Source organism: Choloepus didactylus, chromosome 2, assembly GCF_015220235.1.
Source record: "Choloepus didactylus isolate mChoDid1 chromosome 2, mChoDid1.pri, whole genome shotgun sequence".
NCBI lineage: Eukaryota > Metazoa > Chordata > Mammalia > Pilosa > Megalonychidae > Choloepus > Choloepus didactylus.
The window spans coordinates 149,747,391-149,771,965 of record NC_051308.1 but is presented as its reverse complement, the minus strand read 5'-3'; the positions used below and the strand labels follow the sequence as shown (position 1 = coordinate 149,771,965).

The window sequence follows — 24,575 nt, the reverse complement described above, 5'->3', positions numbered from 1 at the left end:
AAAGTAGACAATAACAAGCCATCATAATTTTAAATTTCTTTTTAAATAATCTAAAATTATTTAAGTTAAAAATAAAAGGAAATTATGCTAAAGCCAAATTTGTTTCCAAAGCAACTGATTCTTGGGGTGGGAATTCTTGCTTCATCATAGTAAGTATATAATGTCAACCTTCCTAGAATTCATTTCATTTCAAAAAAGGAATAAATGTAACTTACCTTCATTACATTAAATAAAACCTCCTGTCCAAGGCTATCTTTTTCTTTAAAAAAATTATGTTCAGGATATGTTCTAGCAATGTCTCTTCGGATCAGTTTTTCACACGGTGAGGTCATTTTCAAGAGTTCTGAATACTGATCCTTAATTGGCATACTTTGTGCACAGCATAAAAGTTGCCAAACTATTGCTCTGAAGTGGTGGGGTATCCCTTTACGAACAAGTTCCTAAAAATAAAAATTAAATTAAATTTTAAAAAATTGATTACTTCAAACCAAAAAGTCTTACTGGACATTAATTAAATTTATTATTCACAAAGCCAATTTTACACATTTACAACAAGAGTAGGGAACCTTTCAACGAAGGCTAAGATTTGGCCCTTGGGTATATCCTGTTCTGGTCAGGGAGGTTGCACTGCCTTTTATAAATTCTGGACACTTCACTCAGAGTATGGCCTCTGAAGGTGTAAGGACTTGGTAACCTGCAAAGCTGGTATCAAATGTCTTTCAAAGAGCTCTTGAAGGCAAAAAAGTAAAATGCTGATTTCAGGGATACAGGATGTCACAACCTCATTTTCGAATCTATAAAATGAGAGAACTTAACTAATTTCTAAAATAATTATCACCTACATATTTCTACAATTTCAGGACCTCTATAACATGTAACCTCTATCTACAGATCAAAACTGTTATGAGCACAAATAATCCATAATCCATGACTGTTGCCTTTCGGAATGAGGGGAAGAACTTTAACAAAGAATATGAATACCTTAACTTGCTTTTCCTTCTTTTTCCGTACATCTTCCCATTCATTAACAATTCTTCCCCAAAGAATCCAAGAATCTTCTTCAAGGTGGCTGAGGTTGCTAGAGGCTGATGAACTTGATACAAGAGAGGAGCCACTGTTTCTTCTTGATCCATTTACAGATCTTAAAGACTTACTATCCGTCTCTAACAATCTAAAACATAATTACAATTGCTCAAGATTTAATCTCATAGTGATACTAAAGTAGTAGATAAAGTACTTGTCTTAGAGGTTCACACTACAGCAATTTAGTCATTGTTTTAAAATAAGTTTTAATAATATGCATAATTTCAATAATTTTTAGTTGGCATCAATAAAATAACTGCTGTATTTTTTCCACCTAAGAAGAGCAGTTTCAAAATTTGAAATAGCAAACTATAATAAATATTTTAGTACTCCTGGTCCCATTAAAATTTCCCCTCATCTCCATTAAAAATTCAAATCAGAAGAAATCAGAGAAAACTGGTTGGGAAGGTATCTGGCAGAAAGAAGAGGTACTTGGAAGAGGTACAATCAAGATTCTAAGAAATAACTAATCCTATCATGTTTAAAATATGTCCAGGGCTAAAAAAGTAAGACAGAGCCATACAGATTAACCAAATTCTTTCTCCTCTTTCATTTTGCTTCACCCATGCCTAACCAATCTGCCCAAATAAGAGTTTTGTTTGGCCTGTGAAGGATTTGTGTTTAAAAAAAAAAAAAAAAAAGAATTAACTACTAATGTTTTTAAACTGGAAAATTGCAAACATTTGTCTATACACACACACACACATTTTGTCTATTTGTAAGTCTTGAAAAATTCTCCCTTTAAAATAGGAAGGACTTTAATCCACTCAGTCTCCACGTACACTATTGTCTCCCCCAAACTCACAAAACTAATCGCTGTTATTTATCTTTGGGCTTGCACTGTTAAATCAGAACCTCTTCACTCTTAAGGTCCCTGTTGGCCTTTGACTTTACAACCCCTTTTTAGTCCTCTGATCTGTAGAAATATGGGATACAAGAATGTCAAAGATATATTTCATGACCCATCACAACATCAAAACCATTATTTCTTTCATACATGCACTGGTTGTACAGGAAGATTGGGAAATATGGCTCTATCACTATAACGATATATGTCCATCAAATAAGAAGGATCAGATCCTAAAATATCCTTTGTGTAGTTAACATGGCTACTGCCCACTTTGAGTAACTCTTTCAGAAAAAAGGTCACCTGCTTAGGATACAAAAAACGCTCCCAATTCTAATTTATGAAATATAAAAACTAAGAGGGAAAAGAACCATACCAAATCCTATTTATCATATTACAGAATCACCTTTTGAGAGCCAGATTTGTATCTTACTCATCTTTATATCCCTGGATCATTTAGCTCAGTGCAAAGTACATTAAATATTGATTTAATTTAAATAAAACTCAAATTCCCATTAAAAAAAACTTCCAAATCTTAAATGTGTCATAGTCAATAACACAATAATATAAATTTAACAAAAATATCCAAATTTTATTCAAGGGATAGTTTAATGTATTTTCATGGCAACAATAATTTAAATAAAACTGAACTTCCCAAATCTTGCTAGAAACATAAAAATTTATAAAACAGCCAAGTTAAGGGTAAACTACTTGCTATAAATATTTTTTAATTTGTAAAAAAGAACTAATGATAAGGTTTTACATTAAAAATTGTTTTTTCATAGATACTATTTTAAGAAGTACACAATATATCTTTTGGAAGATTTTCTACATGAATTCTAAACCCTAAGAATTCTAAATGGAATAGAGCAACAACCTTTACTAAAACAACGAAACTAAACCTAACTTCTCTTCACTTAAATATTCATTGAGTACTTACTATATGCCAAATAATTAAGCTGCATTACTCTCGATAGAGATATACAGTTAAAACAAAATAATGGCATTTCCTAACCTACACATAAGTTAGAGATATAATGGAAGTATAGATAAAGAGTACCTAACAGAAGGCTTTTAGAGCATCACAAAGGTCTCAGACATCAGAGTGTAACTTATAGGATAAGTAGGAATGCCAAGTGCATTCACAGGTGGATTACAGAAGTGGGTTAACTGCAGAGGACACTGAAACAGCATATATAAATACCCAAAACTGTGCTTGAGAAATATTTACAAATAAAATACTCCAAGAAAACACATTAAAAATATTTAAAAATATCATCCCTACTTATCTCACACCATACACAAAAATAACACAAAATGGATCATAGACTCAAATATAAAAGCAAAAACTATACAACTACCAGAAGAAAACTTAGAGAAAAAAATTTTCACACCTTGCAGCAGGCAAGAATTTCTTAGTGGGATACATACATCCCACAAAACACTACTCAGAAAAGAAAAAAATGATGAAAAAATAATAAATAGCTATGTTCTTAACATCAAGAAAATGAAAAATCAAGCCACAAGGAAAATACTCTCAATACATAAATCCAACAAAAGATTTGTATCCAGAAATTTGAAGAATTCTTAAAGAAGGCAAATAACATATTTTTTTTAATGGGTAAGAAACTTTAACAGGTGCTTCCCAAAACAAGAAAATCAAATGGTCAAAAACACTATGAAAAATGTTCAAAATCTTTAGTCATCAGGGAAATGCAAATTAAACCACACTATGTACTCTTTAAAATGGTAACAATTCTAAAGACTAGGTGCTGACCAGGAAAGGGAGCAACTGAAACTCTCATACATTGCTGTTAGGAGCATAAAATGATACAACCACTCTGACGAATTGTTTGGCAATTCCTTATAAAATTAAAATATACTTCCAAATGACCCAGCAAGATAAATGAAAACACAGATCCACAAAAAGACTTGAAGTCAAAAGTTTGTAGAAGCTTCTTTTAAAATAGTCAAAAGATAGAAATAACACAAATGTCCAAAAAATATTTTAAAAATCATCAAAATTTGGTATACTGGTATACTGCTCAGCAATACACAAACTGTTTGATACATGCATCAACATAGATGAATCTCGCAGACATTACGTTGAGTGAAAGAAGGCAAATGGAAAGACTACTATGTATACACACACACACACACACATACACACACATACATTTATACAAAGTTCAAGAACAAGCAAAAATAGAACAAAATATAGGAGTGCACCAACATGACTTTGGGTTGAGTAAAAAAACTTTCTTAAACATGATGCCAAAGCAGAAGTAACAAAAGAAAAAACAGATAAATCGGACCTCTTCTAAATATCAAACTACTGTGCTTCAGTGGACACCACCAAGAAAGTGAAAAGACAACTCACAGAATGGGAGAAAATATTTATAAATCATATATCTCATAAGGGATGTGTATCTACAATATATAAAGAACTCTTACAGCTCAATAATAAAAGGCAACCTACTTTAAAAATGGGCAAAAAATCTGTATAGACATTTGTCCAAAGAAGATATTCAAATGGCCAATAAGCATGTGAAAAAATGTTTAACATCATTAGTCGTTAGAGAAATGTAAATCAAAACCAAAATGAGACACCACGTCATTTCTACTAGGACAGCAATAATCAAAAAAACTAATAATCACAAGTGCTGGTGAGGATGTGGAAACACTGGAACCTTCATGCACTACATTTGAGAATGTAAAATGATGTGACCACTTTGGAAAACGTTCTAGCGGTTCCTCAAATGATTAAACATAGAATTACCATATGACCCAGTAATTCCACTCCTGGGTATATACCCAAGAGAAATGAAAACATATGTCCACACAAAAATTTGTACCCCGTTGTTAATAGCAGAATTAGCCATAATAGAAAAAAGTAGAAGCAAACCCAAGTGTTGTTCAATAGATAAATGTGGTATATCCATACAACAGAATACTGTTGGATTGCTATAAAAAGGAATGAAGTATTGATACTGATACAAATACAAAGGATTGAAGTACTACAATATGGATGATCCCTAAAAAACACTATGCTAGGTGAAAGAAGCCAGTGACCAAAGACCACTTATTATATGTTTCCTTTTATATGAAATATCTAGAATATGCAAATCCATAGATAGTAGATTAGTTGTTGCTTAGGCCTGGTTTGAGTGTGGGGGGAGCAATATGGGGGAAAATGAGGACTGACTGCTAATGGGTATACAGTTTCTTTTTTGGGGTGATGAAAATGTTTTAAAACTGATTGTGGTAGTGCTTGCACAACTTTTTGAATACATTAAAAAACATTTGAGTTGTATACTTAAAATGGGTAAATTGTATAGTTTATGAATTATATCTCAGTAAAGCTATTATATTAACAAACAGGCAAAACTAATGTATGGTGATAGAAATTAAAAGGGTCGTTAGAGGGGGCTGGAGCTGCTAGAAAAGAGCATAGGGAATTTTATGGAAGGATGGGAATTTTCTATGTTTTATAATTGGTATGTGAGTTATACACAGGAACATATATTTTTGAAAACTCAAACTGTAGGCTTAAGACCCATGCATTCTCTGTATGCAAACTATATATTAAATTTTTAAAAAGTCATAAAACTGATTGTCTCCGGTTAATTGGCATTAGGGGTAGTAAGAATTACGTGAGAAATGGCTGTTTTTTATTATTGTAGGCCATTGAGAAATTTTTTTAAAACCATGACTATTACTCTGTAAAGGATTAATTTTGATATATTAAGTGTATCTATTTTATAAAGAAAGGAAGATGTGACTATTACTTCATTTCTGCCTTTTCAAATTTGTTAGTTATTCTAGCAAATTGTAGAACTGACTAAAGAAACTTTAGAATTTTTTTTTCAGTGCTATGGGTATAATGAAGTTGTTCTCTCTAGGAGAGTTGGAACATTTTCCAGAAGAAGTAATACTTGGAACTATCAAGTCCTTCCCTATTGAGTGACTTAGTCATGACATACAGGAAAAGAATTTCAATGTAGGCAGCAGCTCAAGTTTAGTGAAGGAAAGATGACCTTCACTAAATCTTTGCTGAGAATGGAATCTTCTCCTCACCGAGGAGTCTCCTATCTAGGGAGAATGGCAGAGTAGGCTCTTCATGATGGACAATCATGGGAGAAAAGAATAGTTTGTACATGATGGCACATATGTGGCAAGCATAAAGAAAAAGCTTCTTTATCCACAATGCCATAATTAAAAAACAGAGAGGAGGATGGGTATTTAGAGCTTGATGTATTGGAGGACATCCATGTAGATAAAAATATTGAGCACAGCAGGCAGTTGAAAGGAAGTCCGGATCTCAGAGGAGAGCGGAAACAAACAAATTTGGCTATTATTTGTGAGCAGCTGATGATAAACATTTTGAATAGCCTATCACGCAGTGTAAGGCTTTCCTATGGCTATCAGAACTAAGAAAGCAGGATACAATAGCAACAGGTCAACATTCCAGTTGGTAATCTGTAAACTGTAAGGTAATTTGTAAGGTAGGAAGAAAAATGCCACAGGAGAAAAACACTAGAAAGCCAAAACCATTGGCACTTAGAACCAGAGAGCCTTACTGAAGAGGCAGTAAACCTGCAAACATGAGGGTTCAAGCATCTCTTATAATGCTATACTAAAGAAACAGAATATGAAAGTATTGGGAGAAAGATAGCAACTTACTAATTAAGAGAAAGACAAATCAGTAGCAACGAATTACATGCCTGCCTCAGAGAGGAGTCAAGCCCTTTCACATTGCTCTAGTTTGCTAATGCTGACACAATGCAAAACACCAGAAATGGATTGGCTTTTATAAAAGGGGATTTATTTGGTTACAAAGTTACAGTCTTAAGGCCATAAAGTGTTCAAGGTAAGTCATCAACAATAGGGTACCTTCACTGGAGGATGGCCAATGGTGTCCAGAAAACCTCTGTTAGCTGGGAAGGCATGTGGCTGGTGTCTGCTCCAAAGTTCTGGTTTCAAAATGGCTTTCTCCCAGGACATTCCTCTCTAGGCTGCAGTTCCCCAAAAATGTCATTCTCAGTTGCTCTTGGGGCGTTTGTCCTCTTAGCTTCTCCAGAGCACGAGTCTGCTTTCAACAGCTGTCTTCAAAACGTGTCTTATCTGCAGCTACTCTCTCAGCTTCTGTGCATTCTTTAAAGTGTCCCTCTTGGCTGTAGCAAGCTATTCAAAATGTCACTCTCAGCTGCACTGAGTACCTTCTGTTTGTCAGCTCATTTATATGGCTCCAGTGATTTAATTTAGACCCACCCTAAATGGGTGGGGGTAACACCTCCATGGAAATTATCCAATTAGAGTCATCACCCACAGTTGGGTGGGGCACATTTCCATGCAAACACCCTAATCCAAAGGTTCCAACTTAATCCCCACTAATATGTCTGCCCCACAAGATTGCATCAAAGAATATGGCTTTTTCTGGGGGACATAATATATTCAAACCAGCACACACATCAACATCACTGAGCACAAATTCATGTGTTAGAGCACTATTTAAAAAGGGAGAATTAAGAGGAAACAAAGAATTAGCACAGAAAACATGCAGCAGAGACAACTCAGAAGAGTGGTGCCTAAATGGCAGGACATTTCTCCAACTCTGAAAGCATAGGGGTTTTTCTTTTGGTTTGTTTCTTTAAGATGAGGCCTCAGAGAAGGTGAGTACATAAGATTTACAGCCCCCTCCCAAATATTCTCATAAGAAACTGATGGCTTAGAGATTACATTATATAGACATTCCAAAACATAATACAGAAAAGCCCAGCAGAGTTAACTTCTTAGACTTAAGTTAATAAAAGACTATCTGAATCTAAGCTACTCACCAAAAGAAAGGTTGTATAATCAATTGTTTTTAATTAATTATATCATCAAGTTCCTTAGGAAATTAATAAAAAATCTTAATCTTTAATGAAAAGAAAAAGAATAGCGTTCAAATGAGTATCTAAAGGCCTTTCTTACTATTAAAAATACATAAATTTTTAACAGAGGCTTGAAAATACCTACTTTTGCTTGGAAGCTTTGTTTCCTTAATGTTCAAGACTGTATTACAGAGCATATCCTCAGGAAAACTGAGGTATTGCTGTGGTGATAAAATTATAAACAGTGCTACACATATATAATTTTAAGTGTTCTAGCAGTGGCTTTAAAAAGTGAAAAGAAACAGGTGAAATTAATTTTAATAATTTATTTTATCATAAATTTATCAAATATAGTGAAAGTATCAATTCAGCACAGAATCGATATTTTAAAAATTAATGAGATATTTTCTCTCTCTCTCTCTTTTTTTTTGAACCAAGTCTTCAAACTCTGGTGTGTATTTTCCTCTTTCAGCACATCTCAATTCAGAACATGCACATTTCAAGTGCTCAATTACCACATATGGCTAGTGGCTATCTTATTAGACATGTTACATCCAGATGTTAGTAACATGCAAAGATAAAAAAATTAAGATTTCAAAAATTCCTACTTATATTTTAAAAGATTTATTTTGGTTTTAAAATAACCCTTACCATTTATTCTTTCTTGTTTCTCAATCCCAAAATCTGCTAAAAAGCAAAATCTAATTCCAAATAATATAATGTAAAAATAAACAAACAGGTTGCATTGCCAAACTTTTAAGTCACACAAGTAATGGCCAGTGCAAAATTTAAATTGCAACACTTCCCTCCTTAATTAAACTTGAACCTTACTTACCTCCTTAAATTCATCTCAGCCAAGGCCTTTGTATTTTCAAAATGCAAAAGAAAAGACCATTTAACCCAGAGGAAAAAAATGCTGTCTCATTTCAACTCTAAGGCTATCAATTATTAACCTTCATCCAACAGATCTTTAACATTGCATTGAACCATTTCTTCACATCTTCTGGGGGTTGCTTATTTTTTAAAAGTGATAGCTGCAAAAAAACTATGGGGAGGAAAAACAGTTTCTTTATAGAATTTGATATTTGCATGTTTCTTTAAAACCCAAATATATGAACTATATGCTTAATAGTAAAATTTTAAAATAAACAAAAATGGTTAAAAGCAACAGGATTAAAAAAATGAAATTTTAACACTATTCAAAAGAAAGCTGCAGTGACTATATTACTATGAGACTGTAGATTTCCAAGCAAATATCACCATTTGTAACAAAGATCATTCTGCAAGAGGATATAACAATCCTAAACATTTATACAACTAATAGCAGAACTTCAAATTATATAAAGCAAAGACTGATAAAATTTAAAGATAAATGGAAAAATCAATAATTATAATTAGAAATTTTGAAGGCCATCTCAATAACTGATAGAACAAGTAAACTGAAAATCAGCAAGAATATAGTAGCCTCACTTCTTGACCAAAAGGGAGAAGAGAAATGAAACAAAATAAAGAGATTTCAAACGGAGTCGAGAGGTCACTCTGGAGGTATTCTTAAGTGCTCTATAGATACCCCTTTGTAATTTTTAGTGTATTGGAATAGCTAGAAGGAAATAACTGAAACTGTCGAACTGCAACCCAGTAGCCTTGATTCTTGAAGAAGATTGTATAATTATATAGCTAACACTGGGTGACCGTGTGATTGTGAAAACCTTGTGGCTCCCACTCCCTTTATCCAGTGTGTGACAGCTGAGTAGAAAAATGAAGAAAAAAAGTAAATGAATAATAGGGAGGGATGGGGGATATGGGATGTTTTGGGTGTTTTTTTTCACTTTAGCTTTTATTCTTATTCCTTTTTGTGTGTGGTAATGAAAGTCTTCAAAAACTGTGGTGATGAATGCACAACTATATGATGGTACTATGAACAACTGATAGTAGACTGTGGATGACTGTATGGTTTGTGAATATATCTCAATAAAATTGAATTAAAAAGAAAAAGGAGATGGTTCTGGGAGCTGAAAGAGAAAAACAACATGTTGTGTACACAGGAGTACCAATTAGATTGAGAGCTGAAACACATCAGAAACAATGGGCAAGAAGTTATGGGTTGAAATACTTAAAAGTGCTGAAAGAAAATAACTGCCAAACCAGATTTTATATCTGGTGGGAATTTCTTTCAAAAATGAAGGAGAGATTAAGACTTTCCCAGGTAAATAAAAGCTGAAGGAGTTCATTGTCACTAGACCTGCATTACAAGTAATGCCAAAAGGAGTTCTTCATACTGAAAGGTAAGGAAACTAGACAAAGCAGCAAAAGAAATAAAGACCTCCAGAAGGTCTTTATCATTCTATGTGAAGGCTGCACATAGAATTTTACCAAACATTCCAGGAAGACTTAAGACAAATCCTGCTCAAACTCTTCCCAAAAACTGAAGAGGAGGGAGCACTCCCTTAATTCATTCTATGAGGCCAACATCATCTTCCAACCAATGCCAGATAAACCTACCACAAGAAAATTGCAGCCCAATATTTTTTATGAATATAGATGTAAAAATCTTCCACAAAATACTAGCAAACGTAACAGAACATTAACAGAATTATATACTGTGATTAAGTGGGATTTATCCTAAGAATACTAGTCTGCTTCAATACAAGAAAATCAATTAATGTAATATACCAGAATGAAGGGGAAGAAACACATGATCATCTAAACTGATGCAGAAAAGGCAAGTGACAAAATCCAGTACGCTTCATGATAAAAACATTTAGAAAACTAGGAATAGTAAGGAAACTTCCTCAACATTATAAAGAGCTCATATGAAAAACCAACAGCTAACATCATACTCAATGGTGAACGACTGACTGTTTTCCTCTAAGATCAGGAAAAAGACAAGGATGCCCACTGTGACCCCTGAAACTCAATATTGTCTTGGAAGTTCTAGTCAGAGCAATTAAGCAAGAGAAAGACTAAAAGGCATCCAAATTGGAAAGGAAGTAGTAAAACTTTCCCTATTTGCAGATGACATGATCCCATATACAGAAAATCATGGAAAAATCCACAACAAAGCTCCTAGAGCTAATAAATGAATTCAGCAAAGTGCTGGGGGTATAAGATCAGCACCCCAAAATCAGTAATGTTTCTATCCACAAGCAATGAACAACTGGAAGAAATCAAGAACAAAATTTCATTCCCAATAGCAATTATAAGACTCAGATATCTAGGAATAATTCTAACCAGTGTTGTAAAAGACTTGCACACAGAAAACTACAAACACTGTTGAAAGAAATCAGAGAAGACCTAAATAAATGGAAGGACATTTCATGTTCATGGACTGGAACACTAAATATTGTTAAGATGTCAACTGTATCCAAAGCGATTTACACATTCAACACAATCTCAGCACTCCAACAGCCTTCTCTGATAAAATGGAAAAGCCAATCAGCCAATTTATAGCCAAAACCATCTTGAAAAAGAATGAAGATGGAGGACTCACATTTCCCGATCTCAATACTTCTTACAAAGCCACAGTACCAAAAGAGCATGGCAGTGGCACAAGGAACATACACACAGACCAATGTAATCAACTGAGAGCTCAGAAATCAACCCCCACATTTCTGGCCAACTGATTTTTAGCAAGGGAACAAAGATCACTCAATTTGGAAGGAACAGTCTCGGCAACAAATGGTGCTGGGAAAAAATGGATCTCCATTTGCAAAGGAATGAAGATGGCCCTTATCTCACACCATATACAAAAGTCAACTCAAAATGTAACATGGACCTAAATATAAGAGCAAGAATTCAGATTTTACATCCAAAGCACAAGCAACAATAGAAAAAATAGATAAATGGAATTTCATCAAAATTAAAAACTTTTGTTCCTCTAAGGACTTTCTCATGAAAGTAAAACAACCTACACAAAGGGAGAAAATATTTGGGAACTACATATCCAATAAGGGTTTACTATCCATAATATATAAAGAAATCGTCCAACTCAACAACAAAAGACTAAAAAAAATTAAAAATCGGCAAAAAACTCAGCAGGTGAACTCGCTGCCCTCCCCCCCTCCCTACATGGGACCTGACTCCCAGGGGTGTAAATATCCCTGGTAACGCAGGATACGACTCCCAGGGATGAATCTGGACTTGGCATTGTAGGAGTGAGAACATCTTCTTGACCAAAAAGGGGGATGAGAAATGAAATGAAATAAAGCTTCAGGGACTGAAAGATTTCAAATAGGGTCAAGAGGTCACTCTGGTGGGCATTCGTATGCACTATATAGATAACCCTTTTTAGGTTTTAATATATCGGAATAGCTAGAAGTAAACACCTGAAACTATCAAAGTCCAGCCCAGTAGCCTTGACTCTTGAAAAGATGACTGTATAACTATGTAGCTTACAAGGGGTGACAGTGTGATTGTGAAAACCTTGTGGATCACACTCCCTTTACCCTGTGTATGGATAGAAGAGTAGAAAAATGTTGACAAAAACCAAATGAAAAATAGAGAGCGTTGCGGGAGGGTGTTTGGGTGTTGTTTACTTTTATTTTTTATTCTTATTTTTACTCTTTCTGGTGTAAGGAAAATGCTCAAAAATAGACTGGGGTGATGAATGCACAACTATATGATGGTGCTGTGAACAGCTGATTGTACACCATGGATGATTTATGGTATGTGAATATATCTCAAATAAAACTGAATTTTAAAAAAATCAGCAAAAGACTTGAATAGACATTACCCCAAAGAAGATATACAAATGGACAAAAAGCACGTGAAAAGATGCTCAATGTTATTAGCCATAAGGGAAATGCAAATCAAAACCACAATGAGATACTATTTCACCTCCATGAGAATGGCTGCTATTAAGAAAACAGAAAATAACAAGTGTTGGAGTGGACATCAAGAAATAGGAACACTTACTAATTGCTGGCGGAAATGTAAAATAGTACAGCCATCGTGAAAGACAGTTTAGCAGTTTCTCAGAAAGTCAAATAAAGAATTACCATATGACCTGGCAATCTCAATTCTCTGTATGTACACAAATAAATTGATAGCAGGGACTTGACCATATATTTGCACACCAATGTTGACAGTGGCATTATTCACAATTGCCAAAAGCTGGAAACAACCCAAGTCTCCCTTAACTGATGAATGTATAAACAAAATGTGGTATATTCATACAGTGGAATATTATTTGGCCATAAAAAGGAGTTAAATTCTGATATATTCAACAACATGGATGAACCTTGAAGACATCACACTGAGTGAAATAAGCCAGACACAAAAATACAAGTACAGACATACCTCTGTTTATTACGTTTTACTTTATTACACTTCACAGAAACTGCATTTTTTAAAAATTGAAGGGTTTGTGGCAACCCTATGTCAAGCGAGTCTATTAGCACCATTTTCCAACAGCATGTGCTCACTTCATGTCTTCGCATCAAATTTTGTAATTCTCACAATATGTCAAATTTTTCACTATTGTCTGTTATGGTGATCTGCAATATGTTATCTTTGATGTTACTACTGTAATTGTTCTGGAGCACCACGAATCACACCCACATAAGACAGCAAACTTAACTCATAAATACCGTGTGTTCCGACTGCTCCACTGACCAGGTGTTCCCCCATCTCCCTCCCTTTCGTTGGGTCTCCCTATTCCCAGACACACAACAATATTGAAATTATGCCAATTCATAACCCTACAATGGCCTCTACATGTTCAAGTGAAAGGAAGAGTCCCAGGTCTCTCACTTTAAAAAAAAAACGAGAAATTATTAAGCTTATTGAGGAAGGCATGTCAAAAGCTTAAATAGTCTGAAAGCCAGACTGCTTGCACCAAACATTTAACCAAGCTGTGAATGAAAAGGAAAAGTTCTTGAAGGAAATAAAAAGTGCTACTCCAGTGAACACATGAATGATTAGAAAGCAAAAAAGCCTTATGGCTGATAGGAAGTAAGTTTTAATGGTCTGGATGGAAGATCAAATTAGCCACAACAACCCTAAGTCAAAGCATAATCCAGAGCATGGCCCTAGCTCTCTTCAATTCTACGAAGGCTGAGAGAGATGAAGAAGCTACAGAAGCAACGTTTGAAGATAGCAGAGGTTGGTTCATGAGGTTTAAGGAAAGAAGTCGTCTCCACAATGTAAGAGTGCGAGGTGATGCAGCAAGTGTGGATGTAGAAGCTGCAGCAAGTTATCCAGAAGATCTAGCTAAGATCTTTGATAAAGGTGGCTACACTAAACAACAGATTTTCAATGTAGACAAACAGCCTTCTATTGGAAGAAGATGCCATCTAGGGCTTTCATAGCTAGGGAGGAGAAGACAATTCCTAGCTTCAAAGCCTCAAAGAACAGGCTGACTCTCTTCTTAGGGGCTAATGCAGTCAGTGACTAGGTAGAAGCCAGTGTTCATTTACCATGCCGAAAATCCTAGGGCCATTAAGAATTACGCTAAATCTACTCTGCCTGTGCTCTACAAATGGAACAACAAAACCTTGACGATTGCACATCTGTTTACAACATGGTTTACTGAATATTTTAAGTCCACTGCTAAGATCTACTGATCAGAGAAAAAGATTCCTTTCGAAATATTACTGCTCATTAACAATGCACCTTGTCACTCAAGAGCTCTGATGGAGATGTATAATGAGATTCATGTTGTTTTCATGCCTGCTAATACAACATCCATGCTGCAGCACATAAGTCAAAGAGTCATTTCGACTTTAAAGTCTTATTATTTAAGAAACATTATTTAAGAAACATATTTCATAAGGCTATAACTGCCATAAATTGTGGCTCCTGTGACAGATCTGGGCAAAATCAATTGTAAACCTTCTGGAAAGGATTCATGAAGAACATTCATGATTCATGTTTTATGGGAGGAAGTCAAAATATCAGCATTAACAGAAGTCTGGAAGAAGTTGACTCCCACCCGCTTGGGTTACCTTGAGGGGTTCAAGAATTCAGTGGAGGAAGTAAATGCAGACGTGGTGGAAATAGCAAGAAAACTAGAATTAGAAGGGGAGCCTGAAGATGTGACTGAATTGCTGCAATCTCATGATAAAACTTGAATGGATGAGAAGGTACTTCTTATGGATGAGCAAAGAAAGTGATTTCTTGAGATAGAATCTACTCTTGGTGAAGATGCTGTTAATACTGTTGAAATGACAATGAAGGATTTAGAATATAACATCAACTTAGTTGATAGAGCAGTGACAGGGTTTGAGAGGACTGACTCCAATTTTGAAAGAAGTTCTACTGTGGTAAAGCAGAACTGCATGCTACAGAGAAATCTTTAATGAAAGGAAGAGTCAATCAATGCAGCAAATTTCACTGTTGTCTTATCTTAAGAAATTTCCACAACTACCACAACTTTAACAATCACTACTCTGACCAATCAGCAGCCATCAGCATCAAGGCCAGACCCTCCACCAGCAAAAAGATTATGACTGGCTGAAGGCCAGGATGATGGTTAGAATTTTTTAGCGGTAAAATATTTTTAATTAAGGTAGGTACATTTTTTAAGACATAATGCTATTGCACACTTACAATACTGAAGTATAGTACAATATGCAACACTGGGAAACTAAAGAATTCATTCCAGACCACCACAATAAAGTGAATTTATTGCAATATTCACTGTACTGCAGTGGTCTGGAACTGACCCTGCCATATATCCAAAGTATGCCTATACTGTACGATCTCACAGATATGAAATAATTAGAATAAACAAACTCACAGTCAGAATCTAGAATATAGGTTACCAGGGGATGGGGTGGAGGTAAGGAATAGGGAGTTAAGGCTTAAAATATACAGAGCTTTTTGCACTGGGTGGAGGTGGCCTAACGGTACACTGACTGAGGAATTGAATGGTGAACTGTGGTGTATGCATATAATGGAATACTGCACAACTATGAGAAGGAGTGAAGCTGTGGGACATGTAAGGAAGTGAATGGATCCTGTAGACAGCATTTTGAGTGAAGTATGCCAGAAACAAAGGCAAACACTATAATGCCTCGCCAGTACGGACTAACTACAATGCATAAACTCAGAATTGAACCTTAGAGGACAGCCTAACAGGGGAACGATTGCTGTAATGGTCCCTAGATTGTAAGCTCTTACAGCAGTCAAATCTATTCCTGAATTGTAATGGCTATCTCCAAACTCTGAGATGTTGATCCCTTTGTGTATAACTTGATTGGTCTCTGGAACATTGGGTTTCTGTGTGACACCTGAAACTCAGAGCTAGAGCTTGGCAGATATGAATACCAGTACCAACACATACAGCAACTGTTAAAAAAAAAGGCTGAAAAAGAGCCCAGACTTCAATTAGAGATATGAATGAAGCAGATCTGGTCAAGACTAGGGCAAATTGGGCCAAAGGGTAAAGGCTGAAATTGACTGTGTGTTAAAACTTCAACTTCCATGTGAGACCAAGGGAAGAGATGTTTATTTGGTGTAGAATCTATATTTTCTAAACAACATAATTTCTACAGTCAGTTTGTTCGAACACCACAATTACATGGAACTTTGAATAGGAAGTGAGATATGGTAGGTCTGTATAGGTTAGAGTGAAACAGCAACACATCCCAAAGTTATTTGGGCAGAGAATAAAAATATATATGCAGGGCCCCCCTGAGGAGCTGGTGGAGGATGCGGAGGTATTGGACTTCCTCACCTGGATTGTTGCTGATGTTCTCACAAATATTGAGGACTGATGGCTTGATATGCTAAGCCCTCTGTCTTGGGGCTTGCCCCTATGAAGCTTGTTACTGCAAAGGAGAGGCTAAACCTGCTTCTAATTGTGCCTAAGAGTCTCCCCCTGAGTACCTCTTTGTTGCTCAGATGTGGCCCTCTCTCTTTCCCTAGCTAAGCCACCTCGGCAGGTGATCTCACTGCCCTCCCTACGTGGGACCTGACTCCCAGGGGTGTATATCTCCCTGACAACGCAGGATATGACTCCCGGGGATGAATCCGAACTCACCATCATGGGATTGAGGGCATCTTCTTTACCAAAAGGGGGATGTGAAATGAAATGAAATAAAAGCTTCAGTGGCTGAGAGATTTCAAATGGAGTCGAGAGGTCATCTGGTGGACATTCTTACTCACTTTTTATGTTTTAATGTATTGGAATAGCTAGAAGTAAATACCTAAAACTATCAAACTCCAACCCAGTAGCCTTAACTCTTGAAGATGATTGTATAACAATGTAGCTTACAAGGGGTGACAATGCAATTGTGGGATCACACTGCCTTTATCCAGTGTATGGATGGACGAGTAGAAAAATGGGGACAAAAACTAAATGAAAAATAGGGTGGGATAGAGGGGATAACTTGGGTGTTCTTTTTTACTTTTATTTTTTATTCTCATTCTGATTCTTTCTGGTGTAAGGAAAATGTTCAAAAATGGATTGGGGTGATGAACGCGTAACTATATGATGGTACTGTGAACAGTTGATTGTACACCATAGCTGATTGTATGGTATGTGAATATATCTCAATAAAACTGAATTAAAAATATATACATACATAGTTTCTCTTTAGGATAATGGAAAGTTTTAGTAATGGATGGTGGTAATGGTACCACAACATTGTGAATGTAATTAACAGCACCGAATTATATATTCAAATATAGTTAAAAGAGGAGATTTTAGGTTGTATATATGTTACTAGAATAAAAATTTTTTAAAACTTCATGAACTATAAAATACAAACAGCAAACCCCAAGTTAAACCATGCACTATAGTTAATAGTACAATTATATAAATGTGCTTCCATCAATTGTAACAAATGTAACACACCAATGCAAGGTGTTAATAATAGGGCAGTATTAGGGGAAAAAATACAGCTAATGCAAACTACGGACTATTTAGTTAACAGTAATATTATAATATTCTTCCATCGGTTATAACAAAGGTACCAGACCAATGGTAAGTGTCAATACTAGAGGGTATAAAAGATATGGTTTTTTTTTTCTTTTTGGAGCAATGAGAATGTACTAAAATTGATTGTGGTGATGAAAGCACAATTCTGTGATTAGATTGAGAGCAAATGACTGTACAAGTTGGATGGGTTGTATGGTGTGTGACTAAAACTGCATTAAAAACAAAAAGTGCTTTCATCAATTTTAACAAATGTACCACACCAATGCAAGGTGTTATTCATAGGGTGGTATATGGGAACCCCGTATTTTATGAATGATTTTTCTGTAAACTTACAACTTCCATAATAAAAAAAAAGATTATAGCATTGATATTTAAAAAAAAAACTATCAAGATAATGTTTCAAACTTGAGCTATTCTAGGCTTTGAAGATGGACTGAGAAATTTTAAGCATATTGTGAAGTAATCATTTGTGTATTGTGAGTATAAAGTATATAAATGCCTGGCTGTATTCCAAACCCAAGCATAAATTATTTTCTTCCAGTTTAAAAAAAAAAAAAAAAAAAAAAAACTATCAAGAGAATGATAAGCCATTGAAAGGGGAAAAATATTTGTAAATCATATAACAGATTAAGGACTGGTGTCCCAAATATTTACAGAACTCTCAAACTCAATTATAAGAAATCAAACAACCCAGTTTTTTTTTTAAATGGGCAAAAAATTTGAATAGACACTACTTCAAAGAAGACATATGGATGGCAAATAAGCACATAAAAAAATGTTTAACACCATTAGAGAAATGCAAATGAAAACCAGCGAGATATCTCTTACCTATTCGAACTGCTAAAATTAAAAAGACTGGCCATTCCAAGCGCTGGTGAGGATAAAAGGAACTGAAGATTTCATACACTACTGGTAGAAATGTAAAAAAGTACCATGCCTTTGGAAAACAGTTTGGCTGTTTAACCTACCATATGATCCAGCCATTCCATTCCTAGGTTTTTGCACAAATGAAATGAATGTCCATATAAAGACTGTTATACAAATGTTCACAGCAGTTTGTAGTACCAGATGAATGGATAAACTGTGGAATATCCATACAATGGAATACTATTAAGCAATAAAAAGAAATGAACAATTGATATGATCTATAACATGGATGAATCTCAAATAATTATGCTAAGTGAAAAGAATTCATACAAAAAAAGAGTACACACTGTATGATTTAATTAACATAAAATTCTAGAAAATGCAGCTAGTCTACAGTGACTGAAAGCAGATCAACAGTTGGCTGGGGACAGGAGAGGAGCATGGAGAGAATAATGAGTATGTTTACTTTCCTGATTTTGGTGATAATTTCGCAGTGTATACCTATGTCAAAACTCATCAAGTGTACACTTTAAATATGTGCAGCTTATTATATTTCAATTAAACACCAATAAAACTTTTAAAAACTCTCTTATTACTCTTGAGACCAGTGGCATTATATACCTTTTCTAAGCACAAGGATGCTCTTTCCATATATTCTTTTATAGCTGATGACTTAAAGGGCTCTGCCAATATCATAGGTCCAGAGCATACATTTCTAGCAAAGATTCAACTATCTCACTTCATTCCCATTATGAGAAAAGGATACTCTGCCTTCCATGGATAAACTTACAAAAGACTTCCCACTCCAAAACACCAATCAGATATCCACCCTAGATTAAATTAGTTTATATCTTAACCAAAGGGGACTATTTAGTGTCTAAAATATAAATGGTAGCTACTTGCCTTAAAAAACAGATTGCTAAAATTTAGGAAGAATTTAGGAAATAAGCTAAATTAAAAAAACAAATCTCTAAATCTCTCTTAGCTGGAAGAAAATTTTAGTCTGATTTAAGACTAACCTTCAAAAAATACTTCTGTTAAGTAATTTTCATAAACAAAGAGCCAAAAACAAGACAATAAACTTTCTTAAATAAGAGTAAATATTTAACATTTTGACTATGACATATATACATGTATGTATGATTGGGTTTGTATACATAATTGGAGAGAGAAAAGCAAAGCATCCTCACTCACCTATTTTGTTCCTCCAGTTTAGCCAGGAGTTCTAAGTCGTCTGGACTCAACTGTGATGGGGAAGATGGTGAAAGGGCTGGTGTTGATAGTGTGGTAGACGAGGATGTAGTGTGTAATGAAGCAGATGGACTTGCCACCTGACTGGCCATCTGACTGACTGTATGCGATACTGTGTTCTTCACCCATGAGAGAGTAGAACTCAACTTTTCTGCAACCTTGTCTGTCGCCACCTAGGGATAAAAGTAAAAACTGCATATATTTTTGTTTCAGTGTAATCATTACCAAGGACTTGATAATACTGTTAAGTTTTACTGAATAACCACGAACAGAATATTCTCTTCTTCAAAGTGATAAAGGTAAAACCTTGTTTCAGCAATGATTACTCTAAGATACAGCTTTTTGGAAACTTTATTTCAATTTTTCAACACAAACTAAAGCAGCATTTTCCAAACCACAGTAGGTGATTAAATCAATTGAATAGGTAACACAGACATTTTTCCTTTTCTTTTTTTAGCTTTCATATTCCTTCATATGGCACCTCTTTCTTTTTCTCTATTAGAAAAGTTGTGGTTTTACAGAACAACCATGCATAAAATACAGGATTCCCATACACCATCCCACCACCACCAACTTGCACTGAACACCAGCATTTCTTTTTTATCAAAATAGAAAGAACAGAAAGTATCAGTAAGGATAAGTTGTTTTATGAATCTTTGTTATATATACATACGTACATACACATACACATATATAAAACAGGTATACATCTATATATGAATATGTTAGGGTATATTGAGCCAGGATGTAAAATCCATTCTTTTGAAGGGGTTGCAGTAAAAAACATTTGAAAGCCAAGGAATTAAAACATGTACATTAGGTGACCAGGATAGATAAGTCCTATAACAAGGCTAACAATTCAACCAAAGCTGGATGTGTTTAGTCTAAATAAGATATTATGAATCCTTGATATCTATCCTCAAACCACTACAGAGTAATTTTATAAAAGAGAGACCAGCTCCAAAGGAACGATATGATAAAAGGGTTGAGTTACAGTGAGAGAGATTCCAGTACAATTTTCAAACAGTTACAGCTGTTCAAAAATAGAATGGCATGCCTAGAAAGAGTAGTGCATTCCTTACCAATGACTACATTAAAGCAGCGATATAAGAGTCAAATTTCAAGACTTGATTCAGGATGAGTTTCTGTTTTAGACAGGCAACCAGGACTGGAAAAACCTTTAAGATCCTGCCAGCTCTAAGATTCAACCAATTATATATATATATCCACATATTCCCCCATACCAAGCATGCCTACTGCCTAAGCAAATATGAATACAACAAATTCAGCTGAAAGAAAATGTATATAAAATAATATTCACATGGCATTATTATCAATTTGGTAATAAAAACAAAGTGAACAGTAATTATATTTGAATAGCTATTCAAACCAGACATTCTTAATAATATGAGTTTATAAATAAGGTATAACAGGTATTTTAGAGAGTGATACTTTTTAAAAATCATAAAAAGAGCTTCTTGATTGTTAAAGGCTTGTAAATATATAATGGCTACAAACTATGAAGTGCTTTTATGTGCTTTGAGAAAATCTTAAATTTTATGAAATAGGTAAAGAGGTAAAAGTACTATAAATTATTTTCTGTATCAGCATATCCTCAGCTAACCCTGGTTTAGATATAGCAACGCACACGCACACACAAATTAAAACACCATCACATGCACACAAATAAAATGCCCATACAGACTTGTGGTAGCAGATACTGCCCTCCTCTTGGGTTGCGCCCAAGGCTTTCCTCCCTACCTCCATACACACATGGCACTCTTTCTATCCCTCTACATAACTTCTTCCACCTCAACCCAGGAGGAATATTTAAAATAGAACAGGATAAAACAGGAAAGGGATTCTAAAGACACAGTTAAGCCACTCTACACGAGGACAGAACTTCTAAGGAGACAAAGATATCATTACAAGTGCTGAACAGGGACAAGAGTTTTAATAACCTGAGTCTACCTCTTGTTCTCTTTTCATTTTTGGTAACTTCTCACTTTTGGGACTTAATTCCCTTGGGAATGGCATTACAGAATACCATTATATATTATATACAGAATACCACTTTTGAGGGTAGAGGTATAACACCCAAGAAAAAGCAGGATGAAGTACAGGACCGAAGAAAAGGAATCATCAGGCAAGTCATTCAGACCTGCTTCCAAGGAAAAGCCCTTCTTGCTGACTTAGTGTGGCACAGTTCATCCAGGCAAAAGACCAAATAGGAATTGAAGAATAATTTAGCCAAAGTTTTCATTGTGCCAAGAAATGATAGGAGCCATGGTAAACAGTGAGAGCCTACTGTGATTTATTATCCTGTGGATCGTTTCTAGAGACAACTACAGATCCAACAGTGAAACCGGCATAGATATGCATCCCAAAAGCATACCATAATATTTAAAAGATAAAAAACCTAATTTGTAAAATTTATAGAAAAATGTTACACTTTGCTAATACTGACCCATGAATTCAAGTATTCTTACAACTGTCAAGAATTCATGCTTCAAGTTTCTGTTATATAAATGGCCCCAACTTGAATTAATTGCTGCAAAGGAAAAGTGCACCTATTATTTGCCTTAATTAACACAAGTAAATTTATCATACCACTTCTGCACACTTGGGCAAAAGGCTTCCGGTTACGGACTTTGAGATAACCAGGAGCACAATTCTGACATCCTTTCAATCTGGGTGAAATGGAATTCAGCCTAAAGTTGCTGAAGGTTCAAAAACAATCTGTCTTCAGATTCTAAATTCTTAAATATAACTGGAGTATTCCATTGCAGTTGCACTTTAAGTTTAATACTCATGGTTCCAGAAATCCCAGAGGACTGAATTATTTTTTATATATCATTATGTCCTAATTTTCCTTTAACTCTACTTTTCCAAACTTCTATCTTGTGCCTCTGAACTTCTTTCCCTCATCCTATGGTAAGTTAGGCCACGAAGACATAATAAATTTGACAAATACAACTATGTCACAAAGTGCCTCTCTACTTCATAGAGATAATGTGCATGTATTTTTTAAAGTGAACATACTTTGAAAAGATAAAATCATTAAAAAAGGCTTGGTAATCAGACACAAAAGGCCACATATTGTATGACTCCATTTATACGAAATGTCCAGAACAGGCAGATCTACAGAGACAGAAAGTAGGTCAATGGTTGCCAGGGGCTGGGTAAAGGGGAGAGACGAGACTGTCTGCTAATGAAAACAGGTTCCTTTTGGGGATGGTAAAAAGAAAATGTTCTGGAATTGGATAGTGTTGAGGGTTGCACAACCTTTTAAATATAGTAAACATTACTGAATTATCCACTTTAAGAGAGTGAATTCTATGGAAAGGGAATTACATCTCTGTTTTTAAAAGGCTTAGTAAGAGTACTTGAATTCAAACAGTATTTGAATAAGTTCTCCCATAAGAAACAATCGTGGTTATTATATCACTTTATATTTTATTAGAATTTATAAGGACGCTTTAACTCTCAAATCGTCTATTTTTAAAGATTCCAATCTTACACCCAAAATCACAGAGGAAAAAAGACCACAGCTATGGTTAATTACTTTCTAAATCATATGATGAAGCTAGATCCCATTCCTAGGGCACAGTATTCCCTCCAGGTAAAAGGCATTTTGTGGCTGAAGAGGAAATATGAATATGAGTGCCTGTGCTATGACAGGGAGTCAAAAAGTCAGTAGGTCTTAACATGTCAAAAGTCAGCTTCCTAAAGTACTGGCACTACATGTTCACAAGTGTACACATTCCAAACATAAACAAATGACCATTTTCTCTTTTAAAATCATTATGTAGTTCTGTCTTTTGTCATTAATATCTGCTTAAAATGTTTACTGAATGAACACATAAGATGGCTTTGGTAACAAAGTGAACTTTAGTGTACAGAGGCTTATATATATAAATAGTTAAGAATCTATTAATGCTTTATAATCCTTTTACAAAAGCTATACCAACCAAAGACAAGTGGTCTTTTCCCACAGAAGCTCAAAAGCTTTCCAAGACTACCAAGGCCTAACAGACTTTTTACCACCACTACATCACATTCCCTAATGCCTTATCTTCTGTCTTTTGTGGGCTTCACTGATGTATCTGCTGCTCACACCCACCCCTCTGATCTGTGCTACAGTAACCTTTCTCACCACTTAGTTCTCTTTTCTGATCTCCTAACTCTTGTTTTTTTATGAAACCATTTGTAGGTATACAGTAAAGTCATGCAGAAAGTACAGTTCCCAAAACCCCACCACACACACACATCACACACATGCAGTTTTCCTTATGAATAACATTTTGTGTTAGAATGGTACATTTGCTATAATGGATGAAACAATATTAATATAATTATACTATTAATTATACTCCAGAGTTTATGTTAGGGATCACTCTGTGTTGTACACTTTGATGGTTTTTAAAATGTATATTCTAGTAACATATATACAACTTAAAATTTCCCATTTTGACCACTTTCATATATACAAGTGTAATATATATGACACATTTTCATATGTAATTCACAATATTGCACTTCCATTAACAACATCCATTACCAAGACTTTTCCATCATTCCAAACAGAAAATCTGTACAAATTAAGCATTAATGCTCCATTCCCTACCTTAAGCCCCTGGTAACCTGTATTCTAGTTTCTGACACAATGACTTTGCATATTTGAAATATTTCAAATATGTGCGATAATACAATATTTGTCCTTACAAGTCAGGCTTATTTCCCTTTTAGGGCTGAATAATATTGCATTGTA

The 24,575-nt window shown here is 34.9% G+C and overlaps 1 protein-coding gene across 9 annotated transcripts in view; it reads right to left on the bottom strand.

Annotated features, from left to right (window-relative positions):
• The window catches only part of EVI5 (ecotropic viral integration site 5), a 245,388-nt gene that overhangs the window by 152,476 nt on the left and 68,337 nt on the right, over positions 1-24,575 (bottom strand). For all 9 annotated transcript variants that reach the window (XM_037826633.1, XM_037826634.1, XM_037826631.1 and 6 more), the window contains 3 exons: positions 19,748-19,977; positions 982-1,171; positions 216-440 (listed from right to left, as the gene is read on the bottom strand). In XM_037826633.1, coding sequence (XP_037682561.1) covers positions 216-440; positions 982-1,171; positions 19,748-19,896 — 564 coding nt within the window. In that variant the 5' untranslated portion in view covers positions 19,897-19,977. Of the gene's footprint in view, positions 1-215; positions 441-981; positions 1,172-19,747; positions 19,978-24,575 lie in introns of those variants that run through there.